Source organism: Schistocerca cancellata, chromosome 3, assembly GCF_023864275.1.
Source record: "Schistocerca cancellata isolate TAMUIC-IGC-003103 chromosome 3, iqSchCanc2.1, whole genome shotgun sequence".
In the NCBI taxonomy this organism is placed as follows: domain Eukaryota; kingdom Metazoa; phylum Arthropoda; class Insecta; order Orthoptera; family Acrididae; genus Schistocerca; species Schistocerca cancellata.
The window spans coordinates 900489871-900505425 of record NC_064628.1 but is presented as its reverse complement, the minus strand read 5'-3'; the positions used below and the strand labels follow the sequence as shown (position 1 = coordinate 900505425).

Here is a 15555-nt window from a genome sequence, read left to right as displayed (position 1 = left end):
TGGATATACACTGTACTAGTGCCGACATTGTGCATGCTCTGTTGCCTGTGTCTATGTGCCTGTGGTTCTGTCAGTGTGATCATGTGATGTATCTGACCCCAGGAATGTGTCAATAAAGTTTCCCCTTCCTGGGACAATGAATTCACGGTGTTCTTATTTCAATTTCCAGGAGTATATATATATATATATATAGTGTAACATATAGCACTTCAGTAGGTACATAAAACCACACGCGTAGCGTGTATTCGAATGCAACATCGTGTCAAAATTTCAAAGCAATCGGAGATTTATGATTTTGTACAAACCAGCAGTTATATCTACAGAAAGAAAAATATAAATGTTCTTTTGTTCAAAATCGTGAATCTCCAAAAATTCTTCACCAACTACTTCGAAATTTCTTCACCGATAGATTCGAAATTATGCCACAACGTTGCATTCGAATACACACGTTTTTTATACACTTACTTTTAATATATGTAATTTATAAGCAAAAATGTGCAATGTGTAAAGGATACATATTCTTAACTGATTTATTTCAGATGTTACTGTAATAAACGCTTGGAGACGCACACATACACACGAGCACACACACACACACACACACACACACACACACACACATATATATATATATATATATATATATATATATATATATATATATATGCTTAATAATGAAACGTTGTTACAAAACAGGAAAATTGTATCTATTGCTTATCGGAATGTGATCAAAATAGTACAGAATCTGAAATCGCAATAACAATAAACAAGTCTAACGTTTTCCCGACGACCGGAGACTGCCTGGTGGTGTCGTGCAAGACGCTCACGTCTCCCGCGGGTGATTAACGTATTGCGTGCAGCCGATCTTGTTCTCAGGACAGACGGCTTCGTCGATCTTCACAATACTTCTTCTCCGAAGATTATGTGCTGATTAGGGAAATATCACTGACCTACTTCTCTCACAATACTTGCGTATCAACTTCGCTGTATTTCTTCTTCACAATAAGACACTACACAAGTTTCACATGCTCTTTCGATTATCGTAAATCAACTACGTCTGGAAAAACATTAGTACTTAACGTATACCATTACAGTCTCTTTCGGTTTTAATAACCCTTGTGAAAACAGTTCTTGCTCCTAGCAAGTCAAACAACAGTGTACATGGGCCGGCCGGGGTGGCCGAGCGGTTCTAGGCGCTTCAGTCTGGAACCGCGCGACCGGTAAGGTCGCAGGTTCGAATCCTGCCTCGGGCATGGATGTGTGTGACGTCCTTAGGTTAGTTAGGTTTAAGTAGTTCTAAGTTCTAGGGGACTGATGACCTCAGATGTTAAGTCCCATAGTGCTCAGAGCCATTTGAACCATTTTGAACAGTGTACATGGGTCTCTAGATGAAACATGTTTCACTTGTTCCCAGCAGTCACTACTTCACTGCCAGCGAGTAGCCCTTTATTACTGCTCGTACTGGACATACGGCTCCCCAGGCGTGCGCAGCCACCACTTGTCAGCGCCGATAGACCGTCACAACTTTAGTCTTCTCGTAATACACGCCCGTCCTGCACACGCATAAACCGTGGCGCAGTAGACACATTTTCATCTCTCCCTCTCGTACGTAAAATATCCGGTGTTCGAGACGGTGGAAAGCCGAGGATCTCTAGAATTTGCGTGGAAATTCTCGAGGCGCTACTCGAGGCTTGAAGTCAGAGGTAGAGCAAGAGTGAAAGATGAGAGGGACAAAAGGGTGGGAGTAAATGACGACAGAAACCGGAAAGGAGGAGATGGACAGGGAGGGAGGACAAGTGGCGATGGTGAGGGAGGAAGGAAGAGAAGATGGACGAGAGACAGGGAGTGGGAGAAGATGTGCAAAAAGAGGGAGAGGAGGAGATTAGGACGTATATCCAATTCCCATGCGTAGTAAAGTACACAGGTCTTTTCCCATTCAATTTAGCGCGCGCTTTGTTGCGCACTTTGTGTAAACGATCTGCGAGGTGGAGGTCTCCAGTGGCGCGTGTTTCGCAGGCAGCTGTTGCGGAGGCGAAGGAGGTGACAGTGAACGGGCCGACCAGCCCCCCGGGGGCGGGAGGCGACGCCTGCAAGCCGGCAGCCAACCCCCCGCCAGCAGGAGCCGCCTCTACGCCCACCAAGGCCGCCGCCGCCGCCGCCGCCGCTGCACAGTCTCCAAAGACGCCGCCCCCAGACGCTGCGTCAGGTATGCCTGTCGACTACATAGTAGCTTAATTTGTGCGTTGCTTTGCAGTGTTGTGACATCAGTCAAAGAGTGCCGTACTGCACGCCAAATAAATATTAGTTTCTCCAAGGAGGCTACGTAATTACCAGTGAATGTATTCATAAAAGTCATCACATTTTTTTTTCTTTATTGTTATTTTTAAACCTGTTTACAGGCAGGCCAGCAGCAGCATACTACGCCGCTCTTTGGCCTCAGAGAAACACAAAAGAGACAAATGAAGACAATGTGAGATCAAAATATTGCGGACATATAAAAGGAGACAAACACTTTTTAAAATACATGGAGCCGTTCACGGGCGTAGTGTCCAAGATAAAATTTGTTCAGACACCTGGACACATACATAGACGAAAATTGTCACACGTGAACCAAGGTGCAGAAAACGAATAACACTGAACCACTTAAGCACAAAACGACGGTACACACAGAAACACGAGGCGTCGATCTACGGCGCGCGAAAGTTCACCAACTGTGTAAGAGCCCGGGGACCTGCCAAGAGAGGAGGAGGGGGGTGGGCGAGGGAGAGGGGAGAGCCGATGCCATGAGCATGGGAGATAGGGGGAAGGGAGGAAGAGGAGGGGAAGCCCGGGGGAAGAGGGGTGGCGGAAGGGGACGGGGGAAAAGGAAAGAGAAGGGAGGGAGGGTGCCGAAAGGAAAGGACACAGGAAAGGGGGGGAGGATCAAAGTTGATAGGAGGGGTAGATGGAGGGGTGGAGGACATCATCAGGGAGGGGGAGCTGGCGGAAGCCACCTTGGGAGAGGGTAAGGAGGGTGGAGAGATGGAGACCGGGTGGGACATGGGAATACAGGCGCGGCAGCGGGTGAGGGTGGGAGAGGATGGGCGAGACAACTGGGTGAGGAGGATCGAGTTTGCGGGAGGTGTACAGCATGCGTATCCTTTCAAGGAAAAGGAGGAGGTGGGGGAACAGAATGAGATCGTACAGAGTCCACATGGGGGAGGGGAGACGGATGCGGTAGGCGAGGTGGAGAGCATGGCATTCAAGGATTTGAAGGGATTTATAAAAGGTAGGGGAGGCGGAGATCCAGGCCGGATGGGTGTAACAAAGGATAGGCCGGATGAGGGATTTATAGGTGTGGAGGATGGTGGAGGGGTCCAGACCCCACGTACGTCCGGAAAGGAGCTTGAGGAGACGGAGTCGGGAGTGTGCCTTGGCTTAGATTGTCCAGAGATGGGGGGTTCAGGAGAGGCGACGGTCGAGGGTGACGCCAAGGTACTTGAGGATGGGAGTGAGGGCGATAGGACGGCCATAGATGGTGAGATAGAAATCGAGGAGGCGGAAGGAAGGGGTGGTTTTGCCTACAATGATCGCCTGGGTTTTGGAGGGATTGACCTTGAGCAACCACTGGTTGCACCAAGTGGTGAACCGGTCAAGATGGGATTGGAGAAGGTGTTGGGAGCGCTGCAGGGTGGGGGCAAGGGCAAGGAAGGCGGTGTCATCGGCAAACTGGAGAAGGTGGTTGGGGGGTGACGGCGGCGGTATTTCCGCCGTACACAAAAGGTACAGAAGGGGGGAGAGGACGGAGCCTTGGGGCACACCAGCGGAGGGAAAAAAAGTGTAGGAATCCATGCTATTGATGGTGACATAGGAAGGACGGTGGGAGAGAAAGGAGCCGATGAGACGGACGTAGTTAATGGGAAGGGCGAAGGTTTGGAGCTTGAAGAGGAGACCGGAATGCCATACGCGGTCATAAGCTCGTTCGAGGTCCAGGAAGAGGAAGATTGTGGTGCGACGGGAATTATGCTGGTCGGAAAGGAGATGAGTGAGGTCAAGGAGAAGGTCGTTGGAAGAGAAGGACGGCCGAAAGCCACACTGGGTAATGGGAAGGAGGCGGTGCTGGCAGAGATGCTGGTGGATGCGTCGGGTGAGGATAGATTCCAGGACCTTGCTGAAGACCGAGGGAAGGCTGATGGGACAGTAGGAGGAAATGGCGGACGGCGGTTTGCCAGGTTTAAGGAATATCAAGATACGGGAAGTTTTCCACAGGTCGGGGTACTAACCGGTGGACAGGACTACATTGTAGACCCTGGCCAGGGTGGAGAGGAAAGAGACAGGAGCTTCACGAAGGTGACGGTAGGTGACACGATCGTGACCAGGAGCGGTGTTGCGTTTTGTGCGGAGTGTAGCAATGAGGTCCTGTGTAGTGATAGGGGCATTGAGTTCCGTGTGTGCAATGTTGTCCAAGTACTGGAAACCAGGTGCGAGGGTGTCAGTTCGATCGTGGACATCCGGGAAGAGGGAGTAATCGAACTGGGGATCATCGGGGATGGAAAATACATTGAAGAGGTAGGAGGCAAAGTGATTGGCCTTACTAAGTGTGTCAGGGAAGGGGTGATCATCATGGAGAAGAGGATAGTAGGGGGAGGGTTTAGTTCCGGTAAGGCGAAGGAAGGCTAACCTGAACTTGGACGAGTTGATTGGTAGAGTAGCATTTAAACGGGTGCATGTCTGTCGCCAGTCCCGGCGTTTCTTAGCCGCGAACAAATTACGAATGTGTTGCTGGAGTTGCCGGTGGCATCGTAGTGTGTCCGGGTCATGCGTGCAGAGGAAGGCACGGTAGAGACAGTGGGATTCACCGAGAAGGAGGACGGCCTGTGGGGGTAAGGTAGGACGGTGGGGGTGGATGGCGACAGTAGGGACGTGGGCCTCCACAGCCTCAGACAAGGTCTGCTGGAGAAAGGAGGCGGCATAGGTTACATCGCCAGGCTGGTGGTAGGTGAAAGGGTGGCTATCGACCTGGGTGGAGACGGTATCCCGGTAGGCATTCCAGTTGGCACAGGAATAGTCATGGACGTACTTTGGGGGAGGATCATTACGAGGGTCGGGGCGGGGGCGACGACCGTCTGAAACGGTGAGGAGGACAGGGAGATGGTCGCTACCAATAGGCTCCAGGACGTTATCACATTTATTGAAGGCACTGTATATACATTTAGGATCGTATGAGGAGTTTGTGAGTAAATACACTGGTTCACTAAAGCCCACTTAGAAGCGACGCCCACACTGGAGAAGTTATGCCCTATTGGCCATTAAAATTGCTGCACCACGAAGATGACGTGCTACAGACGCGAAATTTAACCGACAGGAAGAAGATGCTGTGATATGCAAATGATTAGCTTTTCAGAGCATTCACACAAGGTTGCCACCGGTGGCGACACCTACAACGTGCTGACATGAGGAAAGTTTCCAACCGATTTGTCATACACAAACGACAGTTGACCGGCGTTGCCTGGTGAAAAGTTGTTCTGATGCCTCGTGTAAGGAGGAGAAATGCGTACCATCACGTTTCCGACCTTGATAAACGTCGGAACGTAGCCTATCGCGATTGCGGTTCATCGTATCGCGGCAATGCTGCTCGCGTTGGTCGAGATCCAATTACTGTTAGCAGAATATGGAATCGGTGGGTTCAGGAGGGTAATACGGAACGAGGTGCTGGATCCCAACGGCCTCGTATCACTAGCAGTCAAGATGACAGGCATCTTATCCGCATGGCTGTAACAGATCGTGCAGCCACGTCTCGATCCCTGAGTCAACAGATGGGGACGTTTGCAAGACAACAACCATCTGCACGAACAGTTCGACGAAGTTTGCAGCAGCATGGACTATCAGCTCGGAGACCGTGGCTGCGGTTACCTTTGACGCTGCATCACAGACAGGAGCGCCTGCAATGGTGTACGCAACGACGAACCTGGGTACACGAATGGCAAAACGTCATTTTTTTTCGGAAGAGTCCAGGTTATGTTTACAGCATCATGATGGTCGCATCCGTGTTTGGCGACATCGCGGTGAACGCACATTGGAAGCGTGTACTCGTCATCGCCATACTGGCGTATCACCCGGCGTGATGGTATGGGCTGCCATTGGTTACACGTCTCAGTCACCTCTAGTTCGCATTGACGGCACTTTGAACAATGGACGTTACAGTTCAGATGTGTTACGACCCGTGGCTCTACCCTTCATTCGATCCCTGCGAAATCCTACATTTGAGCAGGAGAATGTACGACCGCATGTTGCAGGTCCTGTACGGACCTTTCTGGATACAGAAAATGTTCGACTGCTGCCCTGGCCAGCACATTCTCCAGATCTCTCACCAATTGAAAACGTCTGGTCAATGGTGGGCAAGCAACTGGCTCGTCACAATACGCCAGTCACTACTATTGATGAGCTGTGGTATCGCGTTGAAGCTGCATGGTCAGGTGTACCTGTACACGCCATCCAAGCTCTGTTTGACTCAATGCCCAGGCGTATCAAGGCCGTTATTACGGCCAGAGGTAGTTGTTCTGGGAACTGATTTCTCAGGATCTATGCACCCAAATTGCGTGAAAATGTAATCACTCGTCAATTCTAGTATAATATATTTGTCCAATGAATACCCGTTTATCATGTGCATTTTTTCTTGGTGTAGAAATTTTAATGGCCAGCAGTGTACATCTACAGGATACTCTGCAAATCACACTTAAGTGCCCAGCAGAGGTTTTATTGAATGTCCTTCATACTAATTGTCTCTTATTTCACTCTCTAACAGCGCGCGAAAGAAACGATCGCCTGTATCTCTTCGTGCGAGCTCTGATTTCCCTTATTTTATTATGATCATTTCTCCTATGTAGGTGGGCGTCACAAAATTCGGAGGAGAAAGTTGATGAGAGAAATTTCGCGAGAAGATTCCGCTGCAACGAAAAACACCTTTGTTTTACTGATGTCCACTCCAAATCCTGTATCACGTCAGTGATACTCTTTTCCCTATTTCTCGATGAAACGAAACGTGCTGCTCTTCTTTGAACTTTCTCAATGTACTCCGTCAGTCCCATCTGGTAAGGATCCCACACCGCGCAGCAGTATCCTAAAACAGGACGGACAAGCGTAGGTAGGCAGTTTCATTAGTAGACTTGTTGCATCTTCTAAGTGTTCTGCCAATAAAACACATTCTTTGGTTCGCCTTCCCCACAGCATTTTCTGTGTGTTCTTTCCAATTTAAATTTTCCGTATTTGTAATTCCTACGTATTTAGTTTAATGTACGGCCTTTAGATTTGCCTGATTTATCGTGTAACCGAAGTTTAACGGACTTCTGTTAACACTCATATGTATGACCTCACACTTTTCTATATTTATGGTCAATTGCCAATTTTAGCACCATACAGATTTCTTTTCAAAATCGTTTTGCAATTTGTTTTGATCGTTTAGTTTACTAGGCGATAAACGACAGCATCATCTGCCAACAACTAATGACGGCTGCTCAGATTGTCTCCTGAATAGTTCACATAGATGAGGAACAACAAAGAGCCTGTAACACTGTCTTGCTGAACGCCAGAAATCACTTCTGGTTTACCAAATTACTTTCCGTCAGTTACTACGAGCTATGATCTCTCTGACAGGAAATTACGAATTCATTCACATAAATGAGACCATATTCCATAAGCACGCAATTTGACAAACCGCTTGTAAAGTACATTGTCGAAAGCTTTCTGGAAATCTGGAAATGTGGAATCAATTTGAAATCGCTTGTCAATAGCACTTCGTGTGAGTAAAGAGCTAGTTCTGTTTCACAAGAATGACATTTTCTAAATCCGCGTTGACTGTGCATCAATAGTCCCTTTCTTTGTGGTAATTCATAATGTTCGAATACAATATGTGTTCCAAAATCCTGCTGCATAAGGATGTTAATGATATTGGCCCGCAATTTAGAGTATTACTCCTGCTACCTTTCAACGTTATAGTATGCAATTTTCTGTCAGCCCTCCGTCAGGAAGCTACTGATACAGTAATGCTTTTATTAGGACCTCTGGAAGTTATTGAAATAGTGATGAATTCTTATATTATTCACTTCGAGAAGCCAGTTATTATTAATTACAAACATGAACATCGCCAAGCCTTAAATTTGGAATAGAATTCATCAGCAATGGCTGCCGATGACTTCTGGCGTAAGAAATTACTATCGTTCTGCAAACAGCCTTGTGAAAGAGGACGAATGAGCGGACAGAGATTCAGGACACTGCCTTTCCCTTGGGTGTGAAACTGCCCCAAGGTGGAAGAAACAGTAATGATCCTTCTCTAGATTGTCGCACAGATGACAAAATGGTAGATATCGAAATAGACGACAGAGGGATAGAGAAACAATTAAAATCGCTCAAAAGAGAAAAGGCCTCTGGACCTGATGGGATACCAGTTCAATTTTACACAGAGTACGCGAAGGAACTTGCCCCCCTTCTTGCAGCGGTGTACCGTAGGTCTCTAGAAGAGCGTAGCGTTCCAAAGGATTGGAAAAGGGCACAGGTCATCCCCGTTTTCAAGAAGGGACGTCGAACAGATGTGCAGAACTATTGACCTATATCTCTAATGTCGATCAGTTGTAGAATTTTGGAACACGTATTGTGTTCGAGTATAATGACTTTTCTGGAGGCTAGAAATCTACTCTGTAGGAATCAGCATGGGTTTCGAAAAAGACGGTCATGTGAAACCCAGCTCGCGCTATTCGTCCACGAGACTCAGAGGGCCATAGACACGGGTTCACAGGTAGATGCCGTGTTTCTTGACTTCCGCAAGGCGTTCGATACAGTTCCCCACAGTCGTTTAATGAACAAAGTAAGAGCATATGGACTATCAGACCAATTGTGTGATTGGATTGAGGAGTTCCTAGATAACAGGACGCAGCATGTCATTCTCAATGGAGAGAAGTCCTCCGAAGTAAGAGTGATTTCAGGTGTGCCGCAGGGGAGTGTCATAGGACCGTTGCTATTCACAATACACATAAATGACCTGGTGGATGACATCGAAGTTCACTGAGGCTTTTTGCAGATGATGCTGTGGTGTATCGAGAGGTTGTAACAATGGAAAATTGTACTGAAATGCAGGAGGATCTGCAGCGAATTGACGCATGGTGCAGGGAATGGCAATTGAATCTCAATGTAGACAAGTGTAATGTGCTGCGAATACACAGAAAGATAGATCCTTTATCATTTAGCTACAAAATAGCAGGTCAGCAACTGGAAGCAGTTAATACCATAAATTATCTGGGAGTACGCATTAGGAGTGATTTAAAATGGAATGATCATATAATGTTGATCCTCGGTAAAGCGGATGCCAGACTGAGATTCATTGGAAGAATCCTAAGGAAATGCAATCCGAAAACAAAGGAAGTAGGTTACAGTACGCTTGATCGCCCACTGCTTGAATACTGCTCAGCAGTGTGGGATCCGTACCAGATAGGATTGATAGAAGAGATAGAGAAGAACCAACAGAGAGCAGCGCGCTTCGTTACAGGGTCATTTAGTAATCGTGAAGACTCTGCAAGAGAGACGCTCAGTAGCTCGGTACGGGCTTTTGTCAAAGTTTCGAGAACATACCTTCACCGAAGAGTCAAGCAGTATATTGCTCCCTCCTATGTATATCTCGCGATGAGACCATGAGGATAAAATCAGAGAGATTAGAGCCCACACAGAGGCATACCGACAATCCTTCTTTCCACGAACAATACGAGATTGGAATAGAAGGGGGAACCGATAGAGGTACTCAAGGTACCCTCCGCCACACACCGTCAGGTGGCTTTCGGAGTATGGATGTAGATGTAGATGTAGATGTAGATGTAGATGTAGATGTAAATGTAGATGTAGATCAACAATATGAGGATGAGGATGGCAATGGAAACCACTACATTAAAGACACATAATGCATATCCACAGGACATGTAGCCTGTACTTGAAAAAGTGTCATGATGATCTCTTCACTGGCAAAAGATTGCGGACTAGCCTCCATTCGGATCTCCAGGAAGGGACTGCGGAGGAGGAGGTGACCATGAGAAAAACGTTGAATGAGTAACGAAAGGATAACGTTCGACGAGCTGCAGTGTAGAAGGTCAGAAGTTCGAACGTGATAGGCAAGCTGGAAAATCTGGAAAGGGAATTGCTAAGGCTCAGTCTAGATATCGTGGGGGTCAGTGACGTGGAATGGAAAGAAGCATGGAAACTAGTACAGGGTAATATCAGAAGCAGCAGGAAATGGAACAACGGGAGCAGGATTCGTTATGATTAGGAAGGTAGGGCAGAGAGTGAGCTACTGTGAACAGTTCAGTGATAGGGTGGTTCCCATCAGAATCGACAGCAAACCAATACCAACAACAATAGTTCAGGTATACGTGCCGACCTCACAAGCAGAGGATGAAGAGATAGAAAAAGTATATGAGGATACTGAACGGCGAGTTCAGTATATAAAAGGAGATGAAAATTGAATAGTCATGGGTGATTGGAATGCGGTTGTATGGGAGGGAGTAGAAGAAAGGGTTAACGGGAGACTGTGGGCTTGGTAGTAGGAACGAGTGAGGAGAAACAATGGAGTTCTGCAGTAAATATCAGTTAGTAATATGCGAATACTCCTTTCAAGAAGAGTAGGGGGTATACTTGGAAAATGCTGAGAGATACGTGAAAATTTCAATTAGATTACGTCACAGTCACGTAGAGATTCCTAAATCATATATTGGATTTTAAGGCGTAACCAGGAGCAGATATAGACTCAGATCACAATTTAGTATTGATGATGAGCAGGCTAAAGTTTAAGAGAGTAGAGAGGAAGAATCAATAGACAAAAGAGTGGGATGCTGAAGCACTAAGGAATGTAGGGACACGGTTGAAGTTCTCTGAAGCTATAGGGAATGCGATAATGAATAGCTCAGAAGGCAGTTCAATTGAAGAGGAATGGACATCTAAGGGCAACCACAGAAGCTGGAAAGAAAAATATAGGCACAAGGAAGGTAACTGCGAGGAAATCGTGGGTAACAGAAGAAGTACTTCAGCTGATCGACGAAAGAAGGACGTACAAAAATGTTCAGGGAAATTCAGAAATGCGGAAATACAAATCACTTAGGAATGAAATGAATAGGAAGTGCAGAGAAGCTAAGGTAAAATGACTGCATCAAAAATATGAAGAAATCGAAAAGGAAATGTTTGTCGTCCATGAAGACGAATGCGTCGCCAGTATGCTGCCGATATGGTTGCACTATCGATCGGAGGATGGTATTCACGTATCGTACAGCCGTTACGGCGCCTTCCATGACCACCAGCGGCCTACGTCGGCCTCACATAATGCTACCCCAAAACAGCAGGGAACTTCCAACTTGCTACACTCGCTGGACGGCGTGTCTAAGGCGTTCAGCCTGACCGGGTTGCCTCCAAACACGTCTCTGACGATTGCCTGGTTAAAGGCGTATGCGACACTCATCGGTGAAGAGAACGTGATGCCAATCCTGAGCGGTCCAATCGGTATGTTTGTTGGGCCCATCTGTACCGCACTGCATGGTGTCGTGATTGCAAAGATGGACCTCGCCATGGACGTCGGGAGTGAAGTTGCGCATCGTGCAGCCTATTGCGCACAGTTTGAGTCATACGTCCTGCGGCTGCACGAAAGGCATTATTCAACATGGTTGCATTGCTGTCAGGCTTCCTCCAAGCCATAATCCGTAGGTGGCGATTATCTACTGCAGTAGCAGCCCTTGGGCAGCCTGAGCTAGGCATGTTATCGACAGTTCCTACCTCTCTGTATCTCCTCCATGTCCGATCAACATCGCTTTGGTTCACTCTGAGCCGCCTGGACACTTCCCTTGTTGAGAGCCCTTCCTGGCACAAAGTAACAACGCGGACGGGATCCAACCGTGGTATTGACCGTCTTGGAATGGTTGAACTACAGACAACACGAGCCTTGTACCTCCTTCCTGGTGGAATGACTGGAACTGATCGGCAGCCGGACCCCCACAGTCTAATAGAGGCTGATCATGCATGATTGTTTACATCTTTGGGCGGGTTTAATGACATCGCTGAAAAGTCAAGGGGACTGTGTGTGTGATACAATATCCACAGTCAACGTCTATCTTCAGGAGTTATGGGAACCTGGGTGATGCAAAACATTTTCAGATATATACACTCCTGGAAATTGAAATAAGAACACCGTGAATTCATTGTCCCAGGAAGGGGAAACTTTATTGACACATTCCTGGGGTCAGATACATCACATGATCACACTGACAGAACCACAGGCACATAGACACAGGCAACAGAGCATGCACAATGTCGGCACTAGTACAGTGTATATCCACCTTTCGCAGCAATGCAGGCTGCTATTCTCCCATGGAGACGATCGTAGAGATGCTGGATGTAGTCCTGTGGAACGGCTTGCCATGCCATTTCCACCTGGCGCCTCAGCTGGACCAGCGTTCGTACTGGACGTGAAGACCGCGTGAGACGACGCTTCATCCAGTCCCAAACATGGTCAATGGGGGACAGATCCGGAGATCTTGCTGGCCAGGGTAGTTGACTTACACCTTCTAGAGCACGTTGGGTGGCACGGGATACATGCGGACGTGCATTGTCCTGTTGGAACAGCAAGTTCCCTTGCCGGTCTAGGAATGGTAGAACGATGGGTTCGATGACGGTTTGGATGTACCGTGCACTATTCAGTGTCCCCTCGACGATCACCAGTGGTGTACGGCCAGTGTAGGAGATCGCTCCCCACACCATGATGCCGGGTGTTGGCCCTGTGTGCCTCGGTCGTATGCAGTCCTGATTGTGGCGCTCACCTGCACGGCGCCAAACACGCATACGACCATCATTGGCACCAAGGCAGAAGCGACTCTCATCGCTGAAGACGACACGTCTCCATTCGTCCCTCCATTCACGCCTGGAGGCGGGCTGCACGATGTTGGGGCGTGAGCGGAAGACGGCCTAACGGTGTGCGGGACCGTAGCCCAGCTTCATGGAGACGGTTGCGAATGGTCCTCGCCGATACCCCAGGAGCAACAGTGTCCCTAATTTGCTGGGAAGTGGCGGTGCGGTCCCCTATGGCACTGCGTAGGATCCTACGGTCTTGGCGTGCATCCGTGCGTCGCTGCGGTCCGGTCCCAGGTCGACGGGCACGTGCACCTTCCGCCGACCACTGGCGACAACATCAATGTACTGTGGAGACCTCACGCCCCACATGTTGAGCAATTCGGCGGTACGTCCACCCGGCCTCCCGCATGCCCACTATACGCCCTCGCTCAAAGTCCGTCAACTGCACATACGGTTCACGTCCACGCTGTCGCGGCATGCTACCAGTGTTAAAGACTGCGATGGAGCTCCGTATGCCACGGCAAACTGGCTGACACTGACGGCGGCGGTGCACAAATGCTGCGCAGCTAGCGCCATTCGACGGCCAACACCGCGGTTCCTGGTGTGTCTGCTGTGCCGTGCGTGTGATCATTGCTTGTACAGCCCTCTCGCAGTGTCCGGAGCAAGTATGGTGGGTCTGACACACCTGTGTCAATGTGTTCTTTTTTCCATTTCCAGGAGTGTATATAGGCTCCACGCCTATAACTTTGGTGCTCTGTAGCGTCATTGGATGACGTTTCTCGACATGGGTTCCTGCTCAAAATATTAAGCACTCACTTCCCTGTATAAGTCCTAGAAGTTTGTAATGGGAATTTGCGAATTTCTGAATACACAGGGTGATTCAAAAAGAATACCACAACTTTAGGAATTTAAAACTCTGCAACGACAAAAGGCAGAGCTAAGCACTATCTGTCGGCGAATTAAGGGAGCTATAAAGTTTCATTTAGTTGTACATTTGTTCGCTTGAGGCGCTGTTGACTAGGCGTCAGCGTCAGTTGATGCTAAGATGGCGACCGCTCAACAGAAAGCTTTTTGTGTTATTGAGTACGGCAGAAGTGAATCGACGAGAATCCGCTGGAAACAACTCAGTATGAACGTGACTCGCCTAAGGTGAACGTTTTCTGTGCCATTTCAGCCAATAAAGTTTTTGGTCCCTTTTTCTTTGAAGGTGCTACTGTAATTGGACTACAGTATCTGGAGATGTTAGAGAATTGGCTGTTCCCTCAGCTCGAACAAGAAGCACAACAATTCATATTTCAGCAGGATGAAGCGGCACCACATTGGCACTTATCTGTCCGTAACTACCTGAACGTCAACTACCCGAGGCGATGGATCGGCCGCCAGGCAGTCCGTGACAGAGCACTTCATTACTGGCCTCCAAGAAGCCCTGATCTTACCCCCTGCGATTTTTTCTTATGGGGGTATGTTAAGGATATGGTGTTTCAGCCACCTCTCCCAGCCACCATTGATGATTTGAAACAAGAAATAACAGCAGCTATCCAAACTGTTACGCCTGATATGCTACAGAGAGTGTGGAACGAGTTGGAGTATCGGGTTGATATTGCTCGAGTGTCTGGAGGGAGCCATATTGAACATCTCTGAACATGTTTCTGAGTGAAAAAAAACCTTTTTAAATACTCTTTGTAATGATGTACAACAGAAGGTTATATTATGTTTCTTTCATTAAATACACATTTTTAAAGTTGTGGTATTCTTTTTGAATCACCCTGTATTAAAGAAATATTAATAAATTGAAGCCGACAGTGTGGCCGAGCGGTTGTAGGCGCTTCAGTCTGGAACCGCGCGACCGCTACGGTCGCAGGTTCGAATCCTGCCTCGGGCATGGATGTGTGTGGTGTCCTTAGGTTAGTTAGGTTTAAGTAGGTCTAAGTTCTAGGGGACTGATGACCTCAGATGTTAAGTCCCATAGTGCTCAGAGCCATTTGAACCATTTGAATAAATTGAAGTATGTCTGCACGCCGCTCCACCCCTTGCATCATACCTGAGCTAACGTTTACTCGTACTTTGGAGTGAACTGTGTGTGCGTCCGCTGCGTGCCCTCAGGAGAGGCGGCTGCGACGCCCGGCACGCCGACGGCCAACTTCCGGGCGCAGTTCCGCGCCTTCTCGCGCTTCGGCGACCCCAAGTCGGACGGGCGCGCGCTGACGCTCTCGCAGAGCGACAAGTGGCTGAAGCAGGCGCGCGTCGTCGACGGCAGGAAGGTCACCACCACCGACACCGGCATCTACTTCAAGAAGTTCAAGTGAGTGCGCACAGTCGGCCGCGCCGCCCGCTCCTACTCTCTCTCTCTCTCTCTCTCTCTCTCTCTCTCTCTCTCTACAGAATACAGCACCAGAAAAATTGGTTGGTTGGTTGTTTCGGGGAAGGAGACCAGACAGCGAGGTCATCGGATTAGGGAAGGACGGGGAAGGAAGTCGGCCGTGCCCTTTGAAAGAAACCATCCCGACATTTGCCTGGAGCGATTTAGGGAAATCACGTAAAACCTGAATCAGGATGGCCGGAGACGGGTTTGAACCGTCGTCCTCCCGAATGCGAGTCCAGTGTCTAACCACTGCTCCACCTCGCTCGGTCCCAGAAAAATAGAAACACCTCTTAGAAACTTCATCTGGTCACTGCATTAACAGTAAACTACTGCTGCACTGCTTA

At 48.3% G+C, this 15555-nt stretch overlaps 1 protein-coding gene across 2 annotated transcripts in view; it reads left to right on the top strand.

The window, feature by feature from the left end:
* Nucleotides 1–15555, top strand: part of LOC126175975 (tubulin polymerization-promoting protein homolog) — a 457338-nt gene that overhangs the window by 388066 nt on the left and 53717 nt on the right. For both annotated transcript variants that reach the window (XM_049923076.1, XM_049923075.1), the window contains 2 exons: nt 2017–2206; nt 14953–15151. In XM_049923076.1, coding sequence (XP_049779033.1) covers nt 2017–2206; nt 14953–15151 — 389 coding nt within the window. The remainder of the gene's footprint in view (nt 1–2016; nt 2207–14952; nt 15152–15555) is intronic.